Raw genomic sequence first — 23,962 nt, 5'->3', positions numbered from 1 at the left:
CCATAATTCTTATACAATTTGATACTACTTCCATTAAGTAATTATTTCACTATTAAACTTTACTGCTGAAAATGATTATAATTATACAAAACAAATATTGGTTACATTGGCAAATGTAATCAATATATTTTATTTGAACTTAAAAATAGATAACTAATTGATTAGTTCTAAATAAGTTAGTTCTTTTGTTTGTCAACACACGAACAGGTCTAAAGAGGCGTGACAGCCAACGTCAGTAAATAAGTATGTTGTACGTCACAAGTCAACACAAAAAAGAAAATTTTGAAATGTAATATTTACAAATCCTATAAAATCGATTTTAGAATATGTTATGGACTACATTCTCCAATAATCATAAGTTGAAATGTTATTCATTGCATTAACTATAGCTCAAAATGTTTAGTAAGAGAAACCAATTAGATGTCAAAAAATCTACCTCTAAAATACAAGATCCTAAAAAGGATTTGGCCACTAAAATTAAGCACTTGAAAATCATTTTAGGTAAGGTTTCCATTGAATTCATTCCTATGAACTGGAGTATGTATAGGTATCAATCATACTCAAGTCCCTTAACTATTTTTACTGTTCTACTTTTAAATTCTAATTCATGAATATACTTTCATTAAAGATAATGTAGAAGTATCAGAAGCCAAAGGATTTTTTGAAGCCAACTTCAGTCATGTTTACAACATACTGTATGATAGTTTTATTCAAGCAGAATATAATTTGCGACAAAGAGGTAAGTTCTTGAACATTTCTCATAAAGAGCTATAAATTTGTTTTTTCCTGTGAAGTCTCATTATAAAAGTCTTCAGTCTTTTTCTTATAAATCTAAATTTCTGCTCATCTACCTCCAAAATTGGTTTTATCTAATATAAATTCATAATTATATTTGTTGCTGTATTCTCTTAGTGTAAAACATTGAGAATTGATGGAATGTAGTTCATGTGTTTATTATCTTCAACTAACCAACAGAAATTTAAAATACTTGGTTTAATACCTTCTTCAGAATCATTGATTAGTCTAGTAACATTTTCTTGGTCTAGTTATAAAAAATCTAATAAATAACTTCACAGAAAAAAACGTTTCAATTTCTGTATAAATTTTTCACTTATTCAATTGATTTTGATTTGATAGAACTGTTTATACTTCTTTCAGAACTAGTTTGGAACAGTGTTTTGCAGTTTCAAAATGGCTCTAAATATTGTGTGAACAATGTTATCAATTTAAAATTTTCCAGTAGTGGTAGATTTGGAGAATATTAAGGATTTTTTTTTATTTCAATTGAGAAATATACAAATATCCTAGATTCTTCATATCTTTCATTGCTAATGTAAATATAATTCATGCTAACTTTCATCTAATTTATCTTTTATTATTTTCCATTAGAAAACTCTTTTCATCTTGGTAAGTTTGTCGACAATTTCTTAGTGGTATTAATTAGAAAATTAGTGCATGTATAGATAGTATGTGTGCTTTTTCGAAGCAGTATTTGGGAAATACTTGATTTAGCTATAAATTCAAATTTTTCGTTTTTGTATTACATCTGTGTAATAATATTTCGTATTAATGATATGGACTTCAGTATTCCACTGATAATACCATTAATTCATTTTTATATGTTATATTGCTTTGAAAAAATACTTGTCAAAGATATTATTGGTCTAATATAAATATTTATTGATGTTTCACCACTAACTGAGCATGCATTAACAAGCATCTTAATCATGCATTGAACAAATCGTGAATAATACAATGAGAAATATCTGCATTTCATAATTTCAGTTCATAAAGCCCATAAAGAAGAATTAGAATGCGCACTATGGATATTGGAACAGGTATTGAGTCTGTTACCAGAACTCATACACAAAAGATGGCAGATGCACTCTTTAGGCAGAATCTTGAACAAACTACTTCATACAGGAAACTCTGTCAAGTTGAGAAGACAGGGTATCCGTTACTTCTTGATGTGGTAAGAGAAAGTACAATATATCTATGAATTTTAGTGCAATAGAGAATTGGATCCAGGGTTACACTATGGTTTGATAGTGAAACTAGTCGTTCTCCAACTATGGATACATTGTAACAACATATCGGTTGAAAATAAAGTAGATTATTCGTGCATTGAAATGTTTACTGAAAAAATATCAGATTACAAAATGGTACTTTGGTTATCAAACAATTGAAAAGACAATGAATTCATTTATTGTGACCATCCCCACTTCCCCATTGAAAGAGGACACTTGTTTATTTGATATTGTATCACTCAGATGTTTTAATTGTTGCACTGTTCCACTGGACCATGTATATTTTCTGGAATAACATTTAATATCTTATCTTTCCTAGTGTTTTTTCCTAGCCTGTTTATTCATTAAAGACCAGAGCAACAATGTGGAAATGTCAATTGTTCCTGAAAAATTTCTTTTCAGGTATCAAGCTCTGAACGAAAAAGCACCAGACTATGTTGACGGAATGTATGCCTCTTTGGTACCAGGTTTTATCAGTCCATCTGCTGTTACGGTCCAATCGACAGGAATGAGTATTTTCCATGATACTAATGCCTATCAGCCTGTCACATCGGCAGAAATTCAACCAATTCTGCCGCCAACTACATCGGAAAAACCACCAGATAACCCCAGCAGGCTGTTCCTGGAGGCTCTGTTGGAACACATGGTCCAATCTGTTGTTAAACTTGAATGGCACGATAAGCCTGCATATTACAGCCGATGTTTTCATTTTCTTCTAGAGAAGTTTAAAATTTATTATCTGCCAAAAATTTGCCCCAACTTCAGCGTAGAAACATCTCTGTACAACCCCACACTCGGTAAGTGATTATATGAAACATCGTAGTTTTTTCTGTGTTGAACAAGAGTGCAATAACATAACTACTGACTCTAAATGTCTGTAGTTATGTCAGACTCTAAATGTCTTTTGCCCACTAACAAAAAGGTTTTTCACATTCAGATTTGCCAGTAATGAGAAAAGCTGACGCAGAGAATGATTATGTCTATTGCAGGGTCACATTGATTATGTGGCTAACAAATTACGTCCACCAGACAAAAAAAAATTTAGATAATGGTCCTCCTTCAATAGGACTGCATTCCACGCTGAAAGAACATGAGGAAGAGGCACATCATGAATCAGCTCATCCTAGTTTGGATTCGAGTGAGTTAGCAGTTCTTGGTTTATTACTCACTGAACAGTTTTGAAAATAATCATTTCAAATGCACATTGCAATTTTAATATATCAGGATTTATATTATTATAAATTGAATTCTAATGAACTAGCATGATATAAAACTAAATTATATCCGGTTGCACATGTTGATAGTAAATAGTTCAGGGTGGGCAAATAAGCGAGGTAAGTGGCTATATCTCAGGATCCACTCATCGTAGAGACTTTCGGTAAAAAATTTTACCACTAAAGTGTACAAGAGAACACACTGGAAATTGGTTTGAAGTTCATACCTCTACCGCTAGGGGGCGTAATAGTTACCGTCGAGAAGAAAAATGAATTTTACTCGAAAATGTTTCATATGAAGTTGAAGAAAAAATATCATCATTGTAATCCTTGGAAAATTCTCTTTTTTTTTGAATTGTCACTTTCGATTTTCCGACATCAAATAAGGGTAGGCGAAAGGGAGAAATCTGACTGAAATGCCTGTAACTTCAGTTTCGCTCAACATTTTTGAGCAAATTAGATCTCGTCTGAAAGATAATATCTTGTTGAATGAGGACAGAGTATACTCATGATACATTTGTTTTTGCTGCTTTCGATAGGGGGCGCTAAGTCAAAAGTTCATTGTTTTGTTCATTTTACTCCGAAATTTCAAATGAAATGATAGGATTTTCTTAACAGAAACAGAAATTCCATCAAATTTGCATGAAAAAACCTGAAGGTCGCAAAGCGATGGTTTCAGGCATTTTGAAGTTATGGCTACAAGAAGATATTCTCAAACTGATGCACTGCGAAAAACCAAATTGTGTATTTAAGTTCTGACAGAATCAGAAATCTCATCAAATTTGTAAGAAAAAAACCAGAAGGTGGCAAAGTGATAGCTTCAGGCATTCTGAAGTTATGGCCGAAAAAACATATTCTTCAACTGATGCACTGAAGAACTAAATTGTGTCTTCTTTCGGCCATAAGTCCAGAACACCTGAAGCTATCGCCTTGCGACCTTTTGGTTTTTTCATACAAATTTGATGGGATTTCTGTTTCTGTCAGAACTTAAAGACACAATTTGGTTTTTCGCAGTGCATCAGTTTGAGAATATCTTTTTTCGGCCATAACTTCAGAACACCTGAAACCATCGCTTTGCGACCTTCAGGTTTTTTCATGCAAATTTGATGGAATTTCTGTTTCTGTTAAGAAAATCCTATCATTACATTTGAAATTTCGGAGTAAAATGAACAAAATAATGAACTTCTGACTTAGCGCCCCCTATCGAAAGCAGCAAAAACAAATTTATCATGAGTATATTCTGTCCTCATTCAACAAGATATTATCTTCCAAACGAGATCTAATTTGCTCAAAAATGTTGAGCCAAACTGAAGTTACAGGCATTTCAATCAGTCAGATTTCTCCCTTTCGCCTACCCTTATTTGATGTCGGAAAATCGAAAATGACAATTCAAAAAGATAAAGAATTTTCCAAGGATTACAATGATGATATTTTTTCTTCAACTTCATACGAAACATTTTCGAGTAAAATTCAATTTTCTTCTCGACGGTAACTATTACGCCCCCTAGTGCTAGAGGTATGAACTTCAAAACAATTTCCAGTGTGTTATCTTGTACTCTTTAGTGGTAAAATTTTTTACCGCAAACCTCTACGATGAGTGGATCCTGAGATATAGCCGCTTACCTCGCTTATTTGCCCACTCTGTATATCCAATGGACTGTCCACATTAATCTGATTCTAATTCCATAAATTTCACAGATTTGTCACTCCAGATAAACCGTACTCCATCGGACGAGGTACTAGCCTCCCAGATCGTGAGGGAAGTTTTGTATAGTTCCAGGGACAACGTTAACTTCCTCCACGAACTGTTCAGACAAGCATTCTTGCTCAACTTCAACCATGTAATAGCCATCAAGAAGACTATTCAAGTGTATAAGGATTTGATACAGTTGAATATTCCCGAAATGCCTCCTTACATGTTGGAATTACCAGATGACATGAGAATACCAGAGGATTTTGGTCAAGAGAACAGACCTCCGAGATTGAGGAACGATTCTTATTTGGGTGCAATTCACAAAGAAAACTTGCTAGTTAGAGCTGGTACGCAGGTGAGACGACTAGATCGGATTGAAGGTTTTATTGTAATCTGAGACAATTCTTAGAATGTCCTGCAATTGTTCATGACGCATGCCGCAAATGTTTTTTTGCTGGAAATCAATCAGCACATTCCAAAGATGTTAGAAGAACAGACTGACGCTTGCAAAAGGGTACTTAATATTTATCGATACATGGTGATGAACACCAGAATGGATAATAGTACATGGTGAGTCGTCATTCAGAGAATGAAAAAAAAGACCTCCAGTTGGCATGCTTGCTTTCATTTATGTGGGCTCGTATATTCATCTATTTGTAAAGTGTTGGATAGCCTGAAATAGCCTGAAATGATAGTTATAATTCTTAGGTTGGTATTACCTAATTTATAATTAACTGACAGATCCTGACCTTATTTAATGTTACTTCTGTTTTGATCTTCATAAAAGAAAACGGTTGAATCAATAAATAAAACAAACAGTTCACTATATGACACTTGATTACCTATAGAAAGGGTTATATATATACAATTTAAAATGGATGTAATGACAACACTGTCCTATTTTTTGACATTTCTTATGTCATTTGTGTTCATGAAGGTTATGATATTTAACCTTGGAAAGATACAAGCTTCAACAACGCTAGAAATTGTTGCTCTTTTGTGAATATTGAAAGAAATTGAAGAATAATTCATGAACGATATCATTCAGTTAATCAACTCTCTTTTCACTTTCAAATTTGTCTGTAATACAATGGATAGTGAGTTGATTAACTGAATAACATCGTCCATGTTATCTTCTTAATTTTCTCACAATATTCACAATTGAGCACTAATTTCAATAAAACAAGTTAATAATTTCTGAACATTGTCAAAGCCTGTATCTTTTCATGAATGGCATAACCTACTGAACACAAATGACATAAGAAATTTCGAAAAATGAAACAGTGTTGTCATTATATCCAAGTGCTATCATTGATGTATTTTTGTGGCCTCTTTGAATTTAATTTTTTTCATTTTGGAATTTTTTTTTTAGAAATATTTATGCATATTGAAAATATACTTTATTTGCTCGATAAACATCACTGAATAATTTGGATGGATTTGAAAATTTGTCAAAATTAATTTACTGGACAAAAAGGTATCCCACACTTTATGAACAAGTTGGATATACAGGTGCTGAGTGTAGTTCAGTGTTGCACCTAAGAATTAAAACATTTGTTTAACAAACGAATACATTTCTTACGTGAAATAATTTTTGTGCTAAATCAACATATTTGTCTGTTTTAGGGAACAATTATTGTTAGTTTTATTACAAATCACTTCATTAGTGTTATCTGAGAATCCTCCCAAAAAGAAGGTACCGACTCTTGGTGGAAAGTTGGCACCTGCAATTTTCCAAACTCTCATCGTGACATGGATCAAAGCTAATTTGAATGTTATGATATCTCAAGAACTATGGGACAGGTTTCTGCATGTCCTAGTCTCACTCACAAATTGGGAAGATCTTATTAAGGAGTGGGCGGTACGGATTCATATTAAAAAAAATGGAGGCATTACTCAAAACGTTTTCATTCCAGAAAACGATGGACACCTTGACCAGAGTATTAGCCAGACACGTGTACGAGCTAGATCTGACCGATCTACCGTTGGATAGGTTGGCGGAGCAGAAAAATAAAAGAATGGGCCGGAGACCAACCAGTAGACCCGAAAGTGGCCTCACTGGCCAGCACTTTGAAAACAATCACCCAGCCACCGCCAGACAAGACTCTGTCATTAATGAGGGACAAGCTGTGATAAAAAGGAGGAGATCCACCATCTCGAGGAGCTCTAGCGAAACAGATTTGTACGAAAAGAGGAAACATGTAGCCAGACCGAGAACGGTGAGTGAAATTGAATAATAAGCACCGTAATGTGGGACAACTAGGGAATTCAATCCCGCACCAAAATATATATACTCTTTGTACTCAACCTATTAAAGATGCTCAAAAAAAGGTCTTATGCTATTAAAAACATACTAATGTATTTCATCTGTCAAGTTTTGCCGCGGGTAAACTCGAAAAATTTGCTGACAAGTGCTGTCTCACAGTTTTTCCAACTAGAAACCGCTTGTTACTCAAAATTGAGCGTTTGTGATTGGTGGAAATTATGTCGAGGGTCGGAGTTGTAAACAGCTTCCAAGTATGTTCCATCTACATTCAAAAAGGGTCATTTCATATTTTAATAACTGATCATGTGTTGTTTGTACTCGTACAGCCATAAAAGACGCCTCTGATTCTAGTACCCACTCAGTACGAATAATATTATTCAATTCCTCTTCTAAATTCAAAGGTGATGGTTCACGTCTCGTTGCTAGATTTGATGAAGGTACTTTATCCTCATCAGCATTATAATGGTCTTCAGTTTCGGATTGTGTTTTGTCTTCTAAAGACGTCTCTATTTGCAGCCTGTTAGTCCAACTCTTAATTCCATTTCGTAATGTATATTTTATATAAATGCTGATAAACATGAGTAGTGCATAGAAAACCAGTTCTTATAAGAATAAAATAAATCACACAATCAGAATAACTACACCAATGTATGTCATAAGGTTGACGACACAAAGTTTAGAAATTGCCTGGTCCTCAAGTGTATATCGAAACACGGTTACATCCAGAAAAACTGACTGTTTGATGCGCTTTATGGGCTTGTGGAATCATTGGTCTGTACTTCTTCAAAAACGATGATGGCCAGAACGTTACAGTCAATGGTGATCGGTATAGAGCCATGATTACTAACTTTTTCATTCCTGAATTGAACAACCATGATGTCCAGGAGCTGTGGTTCCAACAAGACAGCGCATCATGTCACACAGCTCGTGCCACAATCGATTTATTGAAAGACACGTTTGGTGACCGCCTAATTTCACGTTTTGGACCCGTGAATTGGCCTCCAAGATCTTGTGATTTAACACCGCTAGACTACTTCCTGTGGGGCTATGTAAAGTCATTGGTCTATGCGAATAAGCCACAAACCCTTGACCATTTGGAAGACAACATTCGCCGTGTTATTGCCGATATACGGCCACAAATGTTGGAAAAAGTCATCGAAAATTGGACGTCAAGATTGGACTACATCCGAGCCAGCCGTGGCGGTCATATGCCAGAAATCATAATTAAAATGTAATACCTCAAGATTATCTTGTGAATAAATAAAATGTATGTCAATCGAATAATCCTTCGTTGTTTTATTGCAATTTAAAGTTCTATAGCTCTAAAAAAAAACACCCTTTAGAATAGAAGGACCTTTTGTGATTTCAAAATAACGATATAAAAATTTCAGGCACCACTTGCTAAGCACAGACGTTCTGTGTCCTTGAACAGTTTGATGGTACACGATTCCGAATCGATGGATAGGAGTAGGTCGCCTAGTCCTGCGCCTTCTAGCGGCGTGGAATGCAACTCCATTAAGGACTCGCCTCTCCAACTTGACATGATGGCCGAACACCATCATCATCACTTGGAAAGTCCCTTGTTTGGGGAGAATAGGGGCGTTGTCTGTGGAGGAAGTGTTAGAGGATGGCTCCCCGATGTGGCTGTGATACTTTGGAAAAGAATGTTAGGAGCTTTGGGTATGTTACTATAAGAATTCATATCATGTAACCCGGAGTTGACGAGTGATTAATTATTTATTTTATAATTATTCATTCATTAAGAAATATATTTTCTCTAATTATACAGGGATTAATTGATGTTGCCAGATGTTACACAGTGTCGAAAAATATTTATGTGATAGCTTTTAATGTTTTTGAATTTTTTTCATCTCCATCTGAATGAATGCATTTATTATATATTTTGTTGTATGGTCCGTATATCTATATGGTATATCTATGGTTAGTAAGTTGGTTGTCCGTATATGTCAAATTCCTCAAAAACTGGTGACTATTTCCTCAAACTTCGGTGAGTTATCTGTCTCCAGAGTAACTGTACTGGTTAGGATCGGTAACCACGCCCACTTCGGTTGGAAGTTGTTATTTTAATTAGATTATTGTTTATGAATATTTTCCATGACATCTGACACTCAAAAACTTTATTATTTTAATAATGAAACAGATATCCTTCAGAGCCATTAAGAACTATTAGAAGAAGAAGTTATTACCAAATTAAAAGAGATAAACCATTTATAACCTCCAATTTCTGTCAATGAAAAATTTTGTTGACCATTGACAAGTGTCAAACGGTCTGTAAATACAAAGCAGGTTACCTCAAACATTGAAGACCACTAGTAACCTCTCTTGAATTCTCTTAAAAGGTCTTTATTATTAATATGATATCATTTGTTTATTTCTTTTATTGTAGGTGATGTAAACAACATTGCCGACTCCAAACTCCATCATCAAGTATTTCAATATCTTGTCAAACTAACAGACACATTAATAAAGATCAAGCACAATCAGGGAGTGTCTTCAGACAATTTGAGCACACCGCAACCCCCAGAGTTAGTTCCACCCTTAACTTTGATCCTTCCTTGGTGTTTTGGGGCTCTTATATTACCCGAGGCATATGAACCAGGCAAACTGGATGCTCTGAGGTTACTCTGTACAATTACGCTAAACTGTGATCCCAAATATAGGACTTATTTACCCCAGTTTTATCATTTTTTGCATTTAGGTGAGTTTTTTCAGGAAATTTAATTCAAGTTTTAAATTAATTTGTTTTTTATATTGTAGCTTTAACAGGTCCGTCTAAATCTTACCTGAACACAGCTTTAAAGTATCTAGGGCCGAGGTTTCTCTCCCTTCAACTTCCTGGCTCCTCAGTTCTACTTCTAGATCTCATACACGCTTGTAACACTGTTCTGAATTCTACCGAATCTTTGGAAACTTCTCCAAGGACTGAGGCCGTTTCAATAATAGCCAATTTACTGAGCAAGCCGAATGAATTAAATTCTCTCTATGTTCTACAACCTGAAAGTGATATACATCTCATGGCTTGTCCAGATATCAAGGTACGATATATTTCATTTCCACTAAAAAAGAATTATGCAATTGTATTTTGTTGTTACGACTGTTATGAACATTTTTATATTCTTACTATTGCAATCAGTTTGAGGTTAGAATTCAATATTGTTCCAAATGCGCTATTGACACGACATGACATAAACATAAACTATTTCAACTAGTTGGTTTATCATCATGTTTTTCATTGCTTTTCTATCCCAACTTTTCTAGGCCTCTGTGAAGCCTTTCAGAAGCTTAGAGCTTCTATGATAATGGGTATGCATTATTTGAGTTTTAAGCCTTTTTTATACATTTTAATAACATACTTCTCTTGTCATATGATTTATGTCTAATCCATGAGGATGTCAATCAATGGAACTATATTTTTATGCTGTCAAATAGCATATCCTAACCTTAATAAGCAAATATTGAATGTGAGCTGTCCAAAACACATATACCAACCTAATAAATAACAAGTGTGAAGAAGTGAAGAGGATGTGCCTGATGTTATATTAGCACTTCTAATAAGTTATTCGAATTTTTTTGAATTAATTTAAGCTAGATATACCAATGCAGAAAAATATATAACAATATCGAACAATGTAATTTACCTACTTGTGAATAATATAAGGTACTTAAACTCAACCTTAAATTTGCAGGAGCATGTAGTGAGCATTCTATTGAGAGCAGGGAGGAGAGAAGCTAGAGGAAAAGCGAGATCCATAGCTCTTTCAGCCCTAGGAATTTACATTTATAAAGAATTAAGTAATAAAACATTCCATTCAAAAGTAACAGATGCTATTGACGTTATCTTACAATCACTTAAGGTGAGACAATTCATCATAAAAAATAGCAAATCATATATAATATAAAATAACACTTTTTATTTTTAGTTCAACAATAAAGTTATATCTCAACTGGCCAGTAATATCTTGTTCCTTCTTTGCGATCATGCAACATTGTTGTGGAACCAATATCCCAGACATGGCAACGCTATCATCAGCACTTTGTGCTCTGCACTGTTCACCCATGCTCCCCTAGGTTCTACCGCAGGCGAAAGTGATAAAGCTCTCGGAACTGCCTTGCTTCTTTGCCTTGGTGAGTGGTGCATGAGACTTGGGCCCAAGAAGCTGTTAGTGACTTCTCAATATGGCGAAAATAGGGAGACCACTCTGTTGCTTCAAGTTTTCACAGTGAGTTTCATGGTTTTTATTAAGTATTGTTGTTTCAATATTTCATAACATTTTTAGTTAACACATTTTTTCTTTGAGATTATCCGAAGAAGCATCATAAAAGGTTTTCCAGTAGGAATTATATAATTTGAAAATGTTTTAATGGCAACACTGTTTATTATTTTTTGACATTTCTTATGTCATTTGTGTTCAATAGGTTATGTCATTCAATCATGGAGATGTACACGCTTCTACATTGTTTCGAAACTGTTGAATTGAATATGACATTGTTTGCAAACAACAAGCAATGTGCTATTAAGGAAGTAATCCAAAATAAAATAGGATAATGTTTTAGTTATATTATCGTTATAGACAAATTGTAAATTATTTTGTATTCTTAAACAACATGAAATTCATCTTGAACCGTATTCCATATTCCATTCTAAGACTTTCTTGTAATAATCCTGACTGAGCGAAGGTTTCACCGATTTCAAAGCAGTTGTTAAATCTTCCACAGTAGCGTCCCTTCGTGACCCCACCTTTTTATTCTTGCACACATTTTTAAGTTGCTCTCTGACCAAAGCCATCTCCATTTCTTTACAAGCATTCTTTATATCACACCCCGAAAAGTTTTCAGTGAGCTGAATCAAGTTGTTCCAGTCGTTCTTGTTTTCGCCCCTCAGATTAGAGTAGTGTTTCAACATTTTAACCTTGGCATCTTCGTTGGGCAAAGGTATCAGTATCCTCTTCTCGAACCTTCTTAAAAGGGCTTTGTCTAGTTTCCAAGGAGAATTCGTGGTAGCTAAGATGAAGACTGACTCGTTGCTAGACAGCAAGCCATCCATTTGAACCAAGAGCTCACTTTTAAATCTGCACGAAGCTTCGTGGTTGGTGTCTTTAGTTTCGGAGAGAAGGGCGTCTATCTCGTCTATAAAAATCGTAGTGGGCGAGTAGTATTTAGCCAGGTCGAACATAACCTTTATCATTTTCTCCGAGTCGCCCCTCCACTTGCTAACGAAGGTGCTGCTAGTGACATTTATGAAAGTTGAGTTCATTTCACATGCCAGGGCTTTGGCGAGGAGCGTTTTGCCCGTGCCTGGGGCCCCGTAGAGCAAAACGCCTGTCCAGGTTTGGGTCAGGTTGCTGAAAAGGTCGGGGTAGAGGAAGGGGTATACTGTAGCCTCTTTGAGAAGTTCGATTGGTTTGTCTAGACCTATGCAGTGTTGCCACGTAAAGCCCAGTGTGTTGGGAACCACGTCTTTCATTATCAGGTCGGCCATTTCTCTCCATTCCGGTGTATAACCTAGAAGGAAAAGTTTGAAAGAGTGTCACAGTCAAGAAAGTACTGGGAAGTGGTCTCAATTTCGAGTACTTATTAGACGTTTCTGGAGAATTGAGCCTGTTTAAAATCCGAAAATTAGGATTATGATATTCAATATCCTTTACTAAGTTGAAATGTTTTTGAGATATGAGTACTTCCGGTAACACTCTGATATGATTAAGTATGTATTCAATTCTGAAAAACTTTCTGTTTCAACTGTAGGATTACTCCAAATATTTTTCAAAATACATATCGATAAAAACCCTCAATATCAAGGGGAAAATAATAATTCTTTTACCAAATTCTGGGACTTGAACATTGTAATAACACATGCGTCAGAATTCAATATGTATAATTTTTAGATATGATCTAAAAATAAGCATTATGTAAATTTGTTCAGAAATTCTCTGTTCCCCTGTAAGAAATAAAACGAATTAGGCCGAAAATACAATGTATTATATTCCTCAATATATTCCAATATTATCTTCGTACTCTCAGTCCATCTGTCATATCGAAGGTCATAGTTTTTGTGATTTTAGTCTTCAACATTTCCTGCACTCTTTGCCTACTATTCAGTTTTTCTTCTGGAATTCTCAAGCCGTAATACAGATCTGAGTGAACAGAAAATATTATTTTTTCAGCTACAAATTTAGGTTATATGTTTTCGTTTCTGTCGTTTTATATCATTAGACAAATTTTCTCATTTTAAATTGAGTGATAATTTATTCCATTATTAATTATTATTATTCCGTCATGTGTGAAACACAAGTTTCAAGAATAACTCTTCGATGAGTTATGAATAGCTTACCTTAAGTGACTTAATAAAACACAGTGACGACAATATGTTCAAATTGAGCCTAAAAATGGCGAATGGGGCGGGGCTTAACCATAAAACTCAAGAATACAATTGACTGAACTGAACTGACACTTGATCAAAACTTAAATTATTTGGCCTGATAGATTTGTATGAAGAACAAATTTATTTTACTGACGAATACTACAGCAATGGGTCTTACATTTTGAACAAATCCAAGACGGAGAATGTAAACAAAAAACCGCCATTTTTAGGCTCAGAAACCGACAGCCAATCAAAAACGAGGCCACTCGTGTATCCACGTAGTCACTGAAGTCACTGAAGCCTATCCTTGCTTTAACAACAAGTGATGAAACAGGCCCTAAAAGTCCTAAAGTTTACCTGAATAATCTGCTAGAATTTTCTTTTCCTGTTCCGAATTTTGGGAACTTCTGCGCCTTCCTCCAGCCATCGGCATCTTATCCTGCGACTCTATGGAGATGATCTCGAACTGAAAGTCATCATCCTTGTCTATAACACTTTTTTCCTTCACCTTGCTAACTTGTGGCGTCGACGGCGTCGTTCTCAACTTTCCCGCAGACTGTACCTTCTGCGTCACAGAACCGGCGGTACTTTTCTCACTTAGCGACAACCTCCTGATAATTTGCGGTTCTTTTTGGAACTTCATGTTGTAGTACGTCTGGTACTCTTGCAGGATTATATCTAGGTCGATATTGTCGCACACTGTGAATAGGTCGCCCAGTTCTGCTTCCGTCTTAAGAGCTTCGTAGGTCTTGTGCAAGTTGTTGCCTTTCAGATAATCCAGGATGAGGTACAGGATGGATCTCTTACGGTCTTGATTTTCCCTCTTCCTCAATTCTTGGGACGTGTGAGAACCCACAGATGCCTTCCTTCGTTGCGTGTACTCGGCCATTTCTGGGTTTACACTAAAATTAAAACGATTCAACAACACATCAAAATTGTTTTGTCAATGGTTGGTTCGGTGGAGACCGTTGCTATGAGCTTTGTGTTCGTCTATCGACCATAGATGTCTCCGCTAACAATGTTGTAGAGATCTATAATCTTCATTGAAGTGAAAAGGATCATTGGGATGTGAATACTGGATTTTTCTGTTTTGTGGTTTAATTTCAACAGCATTTTTGAGCGCTCTATCATTTCGCCACAATATCCTTAATTTTGATCTGGAAATGGTCGCAATGATAAGGTTGACGACGAATCAGACCTCAAATTCAATTGTGACCGGTTGTCCGTCCGTAAATACGATAACTCCCGAATGGAAAGACCGAAAAATTATTGGGAGAATCCGACTAGAGGTCTCGTGAATATAGACGTCAGAATTTTTGAGTTCTTGTTCATTTCGAAACTGCAGCCTTCGGTCGAGATGAAAATTTGCATTCGGATGTAAAGGGTGTTTTTTTTAGAGCTATAGAACTTTAAATTGCAATAAAACAACGATGGATTATTCGATTGACATGAATTTTATTTATCGGCAAGATAATCTGGAGGCATTACATTTCAAATATGATTTCTGGCATATGGCCGCCACGGCTGGCTCGAATGTAGTCCAATCTGGACGTCCAATTTTCGATGACTTTTTCCAACATTTGTGGTCGTATATCGGCAATAACACGGCGAATGTTGTCTTCCAAATAGTCAAGGGTTTGTGGCTTATCCGCATAGACCAATGCCTTTACATAGCCCCACAGAAAGTAGTCTAGCGGTGTAAAATCACAAGATCTTGGAGGCCAATTCACAGGTCCAAAACGTGAAATTAGGCGGTCACCAAACGTGTCTTTTAATAAATCGATTATAGCACTGTGTGACATGTTGCGCCGTCTTGTTGGAACCACAGCTCCTGGACATCATGGTTGTTCAAAGTGAGTAATCATGGCTCTATACCGATCACCATTGACTGTAACGTTCTGGCCATCATCGTTTTTGACGAAGTACGGACCAATGATTCCACAAGCCCATAAAGCGCACCAAACAGTCAGTTTTTCTGGATGTAACGGTGTTTCGACAAACACTTGAGGATTAGCTTCACTCCAAATGCGGCAGTTTTGTTTGTTGCCGTAGCCCTTCAACCAGAAGTGCGCTTCATCGCCAAACAAAATAAAATGGACGTAGTGCGCGATACGTATTCCGCACAGAACCGTTATTTTCAAAATAAAATTGCACTATTTGCAAGCGTTGTTCAGGCGTGAGTCTATTCATGATGAATTGCCAAACCAAACTGAGAATAAATCACTTGACAGCTGTTAAATCGGTCGCCATCTTGAACAGTAATGCCAACTTAAAGTTATATACCTCGAAAAAAAACACCCGTTAGAATTCAATTCAAATAGAATATCGAATTGCCCAATATTCCCATGACCACAAAATCGACCGGAGCTGAGATTTTGGGTGTTCATATCAAACAATAATTTTGAGCTAACATCATTTTGAGTAAACGTTATCAGAACTTCTTTATATTCAGATTATTGTCTGATTGTAATTTATAAAGGAATTTAACACTCAGACAATGTATATTCATCATTACTAACTTCTGAAGTTTTGTATGTTCATCTTCCACTTCAGTTAACCTTGCTTTACAGGTCTTGTTCAAAATAGTATCCGGACAGGTTTCAACGGAACATCACGGAGGTCTCAGCCAACCTTCAATGCAAGACGACTTCGATCCCAACATCATATCAGACGATTTGAATAAGGTGGCCTCCCCTGTCTCTTCTCCGTCCAAAAATCAAGTTTGCCAAAAAACCATCAATCTCTGCGCGAAGACAGTCCTCTCCCACTTGGTCACCCATCTGGGTCATTTCCCAATGGCCATCGGTGCTGCCAGGCTCAGTTCTATGGTGGTGGAACATGACGACGTTCCGAATTTGGGTTCTGACGAACTGTCCCACAATATATTCTCCGCCCCCAACATACAGGTGAGTTGATAGGTTTATTCTGCTCATTCATTTTAATATTGGCGTTGAAGTATAAAAAAAAACCAAGACATTGACTTATAGTTCGCTGCCCAAGCATATGCCCGTCAGAATTCTGGTTCTGGACAGTCAAACCTACCCTTAGAAACTTAGCAAGATCATTATTACCATTCATTTTCTTTCAAAAAACTCTTCAAAACCAACTTTTTCAAATTTCAATCAATTCAAACTAAATGATTTAAACAGATGTCATACTTGTTGACTGTCAGAGAAAGGATGAGTCTAAACCAAAACCAAGCCACTTCACTAACCCCATTGAAGCACTAACCTTCACACTCAGTGGTTTCCCAAGGCATTGACTCATAGCTTTTTTTATGCCTGTCAGAATCCTTATTTCAGACAGTCAAACCTATCCTTGGAAACTGACCAAGATTATTATTAGCATTAATTTTCTTTTCAAAAACTCCTCAAAACCAACTTTTTCAAATTTCAATTAATTCAAACTAAATGGTTTAAACAGATGTCATACTTGTTGACTGTCAGAGAAAGGATGAGTTCAAGCAAACCAGTCCAAACCAAAACCAAGCCACTTCACTAACCCCATTGAAGCACTAACCTTCACACTCAGTGGTTTCCCAAGGCATTGACTCATAGCTTTTTTTATGCCTGTCAGAATCCTTATTTCAGACAGTCAAACCTATCCTTGGAAACTGACCAAGATTATTATTAGCATTAATTTTCTTTTCAAAAACTCCTCAAAACCAACTTTTTCAAATTTCAATTAATTCAAACTAAATGGTTTAAACAGATGTCATACTTGTTGACTGTCAGAGAAAGGATGAGTTCAAGCAAACCAGTCCAAACCAAAACCAAGCCACTTCACTAACCCCATTGAAGCACTAACCTTCACACTCAGTGGTTTCCCAAGGCATTGACTCATAGCTTTTTTTATGCCTGTCAGAATCCTTATTTCAGACAGTCAAACCTATCCTTGGAAACTGACCAAGATTATTATTAGCATTAATTTTCTTTTCAAAAACTCCTCAAAACCAACTTTTTCAAATTTCAATTAATTCAAACTAAATGGTTTAAACAGATGTCATACTTGTTGACTGTCAGAGAAAGGATGAGTTCAAGCAAACCAGTCCAAACCAAAACCAAGCCACTTCACTAACCCCATTGAAGCACTAACCTTCACACTCAGTGGTTTCCCAAGGCATTGACTCATAGCTTTTTTATGCCTGTCAGAATCCTTATTTCAGACAGTGAAACCTATCCTTGGAAACTGAGCAAGATTATTTTTAGCATTAATTTTCTTTTCAAAAACTCCTCAAAATCAACTTCACTAAAAACAAATTTCAATGAATTCAATCCAAATGTTTTGAACAGATCTCATACTTGCTACTGTCGGAGAAAGGATGAGTTCCAAACCAAAACCAAGCTACTTTACTCAATTCATTTAAACACTAACCCTCACACTCGGTAGTCCAAAAGTTGGTTTCGGACGTCCCAAAAAAACTACGCTAAAACAAACTTGTTAGAAGGTTATGGGGCGGGAAATACTCATTTTACATCTGATTGCAGCTCTTCATGTTCAATCCTAACGTGATAGCCAGCTTCATTGAGCTACCGACCTTGGATTTGCCTGGAGGTGGAGTGACAGCCGGTCTGTCAACTGCCGATACCCAAGTTCGGGTCCTCCTGAGGGATTTATCCGGTAAAGCGAGCTGGGATGCTTCCATTCTTTACAAAAAACCCGATCAAGAAACGGAACCTTCAGAACCTAAAGTGGCGTCCTACCGTAGTCATATTGAGCCTACGCAATTGGAGAGTTTGATGATCGATAATTTTCAACACGGCCTACCACAAAGGGCTATGAGACATAGGCCACCCAGTGTACTTCCTGATATTTCGAATAGCGCCCCTGATTTGGACCAGTTGGACGATGTAAGACATATTATTCGTTTCTATACTATGTACTGATCTATCTGTTCTCAGCTGCTCCAATATTTGGGGCACACCAGTTCGGAATGCTTGGAGAATCCGCATCGTAAACTTAACGAACCTTCAGAACCACCAATTACAATCGAACTGGAGCAGGAAGCCATCGCGTCTGTGATAAATCAAAGAAATGTAGAAATGGAAGAATATAGGTTAACGTCTCATCTGGAGTGTATGGTTGGACAACCTGTTGTTCGACCCGACAGCAAGAGTGCTTCTACTAATTCTTCTGTGGAAATAACCAGCTTGCAACAAGGTATATAATGAGAAACAAAAAAACGATTTACTTCAAGGTCAATTTATAAAGATATCTGCAATAGTAGTAGTATATTAGTTGTACAAAAATTTTCTAGAGACTTTATCACCCCATATCTTAAAAGTTAAACAGTCACAACATTCTTAAAATGGGTCCAAAAAACGCCCCCTTAAATATCAGCATGTTTTCAAGGGACATACTGTATTGAGAGTCCTTTCAGAATATGAACAGTGCATGAAACATTGACAGATTCTGAGAAAGTAACTTTTTTCAGCGCCTATGGGGATAGTTGACCAAAAAGAGTTCCAACAGTGTCGACTGCTGTTTTCGCAACTAGGTTTAACCGGATGGGACAAGAGGCAACAACTGCATTTACTAAATAAGACTGAACGTTTATTGAGGGAACTTAGGAATTTAGACGGACAATGCTGCAGGGAAACACATAAAGTAAGGTTTTCTTCTTCTTCTGTTTCTCAGACAAGCGCTTTCTCCAATAGCGGCCCTCTATCAGAGTAGGCTTGAATATGGGGGAAAGTAAGGTTAGCTGATATGCATGGTTACCAACACGATAATATCAAATATGCTGTCAATATTACATTCTCATTGAGCTTCCTGAATTTTTTCACAGGTGGCGATAATCTATGTAGGACCAGGTCAGGAAGACAAGAATTCCATTTTGTCCAACCAAGGTGGTAGTGCTCTGTTCGAAGAATTTCTGGCCTCTCTGGCTTGGGAAATCGAATTGGAAAATCACACTGGATTCCTGGGCGGTTTGCAGAGAGGGGGTTCTACAGGATTGAGCGCACCTTATTACGCCACTAGTTTCCTAGAGGTTTTATTTCATGTGGCAACCAGAATGCCATGTGATACTCCCGAAGCTGTACTTAATAAGGTAAGAATGTATGGTTTAATAAGGTAAGAATGTATGGAATTCATCGTTCGAAAAGTAGGCTTAGGTGGATTGTTGGCCCTACTGACTGTTCATCATCTGTCATTTAGTTTATTTCCAGTGGTCAAAAGGGTCAATTACGATGGTACAATAAATTTGGAGGAATATATTTCGTGTTCCAATAATATTTTTTAGGTCGTTAGTATTTTAGTCTTACCTTTTATTTTCAGACGAGACATCTGGGTAATGATGAGGTCCATATAGTATGGTCGGAGCACAACCGTGATTATAGGAGAGATATAATTCCCACTGAATTCTGTGATATTTTAATTATTATTTATCCACTTGGGAATAATTTGCACAGAGTGACTGTCAATTGCAAACCTGATGTAAGTAGAAATTTAAATACGTATTTCCTTTCTGTTTGTAATAACAAAACCGACTGAATATTGTGAAATTAATAGGTTAGAAAATATCTGATTCATACCCATTTTTGTAGGTTCCACATTTTGGAGTTCTTTTCGATGAAGCTATTGTGGAGACCAATATTTTAGCAGGCTTGGTTCGTTCTACCGCAATCTGCGCAAGTAGAGCTAAAAGAACTACCTTAACACATTATCAACAGTAGTGAGTATATCTAGCCTAAATTAATTGAATAGGCTATTTGGCAGTATATAAATATTAACAGTAATTAAATCTCCCCAGCATTGCTCCAGATTGTTGAATCAGTTGTCAAGGAAACGATTTCATAGTGAGATTTTAATCGAAAAATCGTTATCTTTTAAAAAAATTTTCAATTTATGATAATATTGATTGTGATTTTGAAAAAAAATAGCATATGTACCTCGTAAAAAGCACATTCCTGAACTCCAACACTTGTTCGCTTTGGGCAACAATGAACTATTCTCTATGAAAAATCTAACCTCAAACAGATTGCTGTTTACGATAAAGTAGTATTAAATAATATGAAGTTCATCACTTACATTGACATAATCTTCACAAAAGGAAACGGTTGAATCAATAACGAAAACAATCACTTTCATATTCGACACTTGATTGTTTATAGTTCCAAGTGACGTCACTGACGCCATATTGGGTAAAATTGCGTTTTGACGGCCTGTTCATAGTTTTCTTGGTATTCTTTTAAGGAATATTTATGCGAATCGAACTAATCACTTCTTATAAACATCAGCGAATATTTTCGAAATGAATGTATTTGGAAATTTCTCAAATATCGCAATCTGAAAGAGTTATGTGCGAGGATAATATTGATAAATGTTGGCGCCCTTGTTCCAGTTATGAGGAAAGAGCGAGGTCGCTGAAAACTGTCGTAACAGATCACAAGGAGAGTACGATTTACGAAGAGTTCATATCGAGAGTATACAGCCCTGTATGTTCGTCCCTTTCCTTCTGCGGCAGTTCTTCTGGGAGCGTCCTGGGTGGAGACTCGCTGTCGTGCTCTACCACCTCATCGACGCTTGCAGCTGCTCTGTTAGATTCTCACGGACACTCTCACAGGGCCAGCCAGAAAGGAGATCCGAAAGGAAAAGGTACTAAGGGGTTATATAAGGGTTAGGACATAGGAAAAGCAGGAAATAAAACCTCCAATTAAACCGCCCCCTCCAGTTAGTCTCTACTTCATGAAGAATATGTCAATACTTCATGTCGAGTAATTTTTAAGTTATTAGAGGCGGGTTTGTTTATAGAGGTCGAAGATTTTCATGTAAGTTTCATTCAAACATTTGTTATAAATTACTTTTACCGGAATATTATTGTTGTATGATCAAGGGAAAATCTTTATTCAGGCGGAATCTTATAGATGTACATTGATATTAACCTCTCAACGCATACATTTTTTCTTTCATTTACTATTTTTCCAGGTGTAAAGATACAGGCGGTTAAAATTAAAAAAAAAAAATTATTTTTCATTTGTATCTTTTACATAATCATTCAGAATGAAATGAATTTTATAAACCAGTGTCATAATTTTCAATTATTTTTTTCTACTACTAATAGTTGCCAAGTTTTAGCCTCTTCGATCCATAAAATTGTACAAAATCACCGTAAAGAAGCGATTTAGAAAAAATCCAAAGACACAAGTTCAATATTCATTTCAGACAATAAATTTATCCCTCATCTTTCCTCACAAAACTCACCATTTTTGAGATACTCTAGGTTGGACTACATAAAATCAGTGAAAAACTAAGATGTCTAAAATCATGGTGTATGCACTCGCCAATCTTTGAATGCAATGACATTAAACCAAATTGAGAATATTAGTTTTATTTCGTGGCGGCGCCGCAATGTCATACTTGCCATTTCGATCTTTTTTCTGTTAATTTTGACTTGAATTTGATTGATGTATCGAGTATCAAATCAACAGATCTACTCCAAGGATCAGTTTCCTATGTAATATGTATTTCATTAACTTCTCGATATAAGAAAAATGTGCAGAATGTCACTGTCGCAATAGAAAATATAAAATCCACTAATGACAGGAAAAATACAATACCACTGAAGGTTTTCTAAATTTTTTTCATGTAAGGTCCTAATCTAAGAAAACAAAGGTAAGTGAATATGAATTTAGTTGTTTCTATGTTATATCTTGAATAATCTTATTCAAAGAAAAGTGCAAGGAATGATCATCTTATGAATATTTGTATTTCCTAGGAATTTCAAGAAGAAAACAGTGAAAAGTCATCCCCATTTGGAACATCTGCAGTGAAATATTCACAAAACGTTTACTAGAATAAATTCAAATTTTTGAAATAACAAGAATCTGTCATAATTTGTTAATAGCGCTACCTACAGTTCACATAACGAAGCTTAACTAATATTCTCAAAATTGGCAAAACAAAATCTAATCAGTGCATTAACCAGGTTTTTAGACATCCTATGAAAAACTGTACAGATCACAACCCTGAGCAAGGAATTGACTTGAACACAGCTAACGCAATGTTGCCGCGGTTTTTTCATGTATAATCAAAGAACTTCAATGTTCACAATGATTAAGTTCTGTGTTAGTTCGGTTACACCGGGTTTTCAATTTATTATAAAAACGAAGTTTTTCGGATTCTGACAATTTCAGAATCCAGAGAATCATAGCCATGGTCGACCTGAGTGGAAAAAATGGGACTGAAGTAGAGTTCATTAAATTAAATATTCCGTTAATGTCCATGCAATTTTTGGTTGAGGTACTGCCTCATAAAACCAGCCAACACAATAATTTGACTGATTATTGCATTAGATTGGTCAATATTGTCATTTCTACAACCTGCCGTGTATTCTAAATAAAAAGAATTTCAAATAGATTATTTAATTCCAGGTTCTGACATGAATAAAGGTGTATGGTTCAACAGTTCGGACATCTCTCAAAATGTTGAGTCTACTAGTATATCACCAAGGCCACTGAAGAAGATCACCACCAGTTTAAAGCATGTCCCCAAGAGGGTTCACAAACAAGAATCAACTGATACACCGCCAGAAAGTCCCCAACAAATGATAAGAAAAAAATGATAATACCAGTAAGCACAAAAATCAGCAACCGTATGCTCTTATGCTATGAATTCGAAGTTGTTACATTGGAGAATCAAAGGTCTAATTTAAATTAAGAGCATATCATTAAAAAGTTTCTATCGAATAATCAAACTTCTAATTAGATTAACATTTCAAACACCAAATTCAATAACCCTTAATGATAAGAATTTTAAATATGAAGCTATAGGTACAAATTACTTTATTCAAAAAAATATATATATATGGAGAGAGGATTTGAGTAGCCTTCATACAATTTTTATCTTTTGTTATCAGGAAAATAATTGTGCATTTAATTCGCCTTTTGAATTATTCAAGTTTTCATTTTGAACTATTCCAAAAACATTCTGATAAGTGTACGCCATTTTTAAAATGTAGTAATTTATTTCCTTTTAAATTACAAACAGTATGTATTTTGTTATGTTTGATATTTATTTATATTTGGACAGTATTAACAACTGAAAATTCTCTCGAATTGCAACCTATGTCGAAGTTATGATGTATTTCATATTTTTTTAAGCAAATATATAAATATATATTTATAAATATAGTTGTAAGTGTTGAAAAATATTTTTATTTTCGATGTTTTACGCAATTCGAGAGAATTTTCTTGTTGTTCCAGTATTATGGCTGAATGTATGAAGTTTTATTTCCATGTTATGATGCAAATTGAAAAAATGTGTATAATTGTAAAATATTTTCATGATGTACTTATTACTGAAAGCTTTATTAATAAAATTTAATTCACTATTACTTTTTTATATTTTTACTCAAGTAGTTGAAAATTTCAAATCTCTAGC

General features: G+C 35.6%; 2 protein-coding genes across 3 annotated transcripts; one reads left to right on the top strand and one right to left on the bottom strand.

The window, feature by feature from the left end:
* Nucleotides 1–205: 205 nt before the first annotated feature.
* On the top strand, nt 206–23,912 carry LOC123676547 (ral GTPase-activating protein subunit alpha-1). Of its 2 annotated transcripts, XM_045612535.1 has the most exons (24): nt 231–501; nt 629–739; nt 1,390–1,407; nt 1,786–1,972; nt 2,430–2,824; nt 2,965–3,165; nt 4,940–5,289; nt 5,344–5,504; nt 6,561–6,795; nt 6,851–7,153; nt 8,592–8,880; nt 9,608–9,919; nt 9,979–10,256; nt 10,908–11,075; nt 11,142–11,441; nt 16,150–16,485; nt 18,067–18,429; nt 18,481–18,739; nt 19,014–19,186; nt 19,368–19,631; nt 19,859–20,017; nt 20,128–20,255; nt 20,925–21,178; nt 22,954–23,912. In XM_045612535.1, exons 1-24 carry the CDS (start codon nt 396–398, stop codon nt 23,142–23,144), a joined length of 5,541 nt encoding a protein of 1,846 aa, XP_045468491.1. In that variant the 5' UTR covers nt 231–395; the 3' UTR covers nt 23,145–23,912. The 2 variants fall into 2 exon arrangements, with proteins under 2 accessions (XP_045468586.1, XP_045468491.1); XM_045612630.1 differs by lacking the exon at nt 1,390–1,407 and having other exon boundaries at nt 206–501.
* On the bottom strand, nt 11,765–14,540 carry LOC123676642 (katanin p60 ATPase-containing subunit A-like 2). Its single transcript, XM_045612756.1, has 2 exons — nt 13,937–14,540; nt 11,765–12,723 (listed from the first exon to the last, which is right to left on the bottom strand). The coding sequence occupies exons 1-2, from the start codon at nt 14,466–14,468 to the stop codon at nt 11,834–11,836; spliced, it is 1,422 nt and encodes a 473-aa protein (XP_045468712.1). The 5' UTR covers nt 14,469–14,540; the 3' UTR covers nt 11,765–11,833.
* Nucleotides 23,913–23,962: the final 50 nt, after the last annotated feature.

The sequence above is a fragment of the Harmonia axyridis genome, chromosome 1 (genome assembly GCF_914767665.1).
Source record: "Harmonia axyridis chromosome 1, icHarAxyr1.1, whole genome shotgun sequence".
NCBI lineage: Eukaryota > Metazoa > Arthropoda > Insecta > Coleoptera > Coccinellidae > Harmonia > Harmonia axyridis.
The sequence above is the reverse complement of the archived record's forward strand: the minus strand, read 5'-3'. Positions and strand labels throughout refer to the sequence as shown.

Bases quoted from the DNA above. Each gene is read 5' to 3' on its own strand.
- LOC123676547 (XM_045612535.1), top strand. From the start codon at position 396: ATGTTTAGTAAGAGAAACCAATTAGATGTCAAAAAATCTACCTCTAAA. The intron at 3,166-4,939 runs GTGAGTTAGCAG...TAAATTTCACAG, and splicing joins TCATCCTAGTTTGGATTCGA to ATTTGTCACTCCAGATAAAC. The intron at 19,187-19,367 runs GTAAGGTTTTCT...ATTTTTTCACAG, and splicing joins GCTGCAGGGAAACACATAAA to GTGGCGATAATCTATGTAGG.
- LOC123676642 (XM_045612756.1), bottom strand. From the start codon at position 14,468: ATGGCCGAGTACACGCAACGAAGGAAGGCATCTGTGGGTTCTCACACG. The intron at 12,724-13,936 runs GTAAACTTTAGG...TTTTCCTTCTAG, and splicing joins AATTCTAGCAGATTATTCAG to GTTATACACCGGAATGGAGA.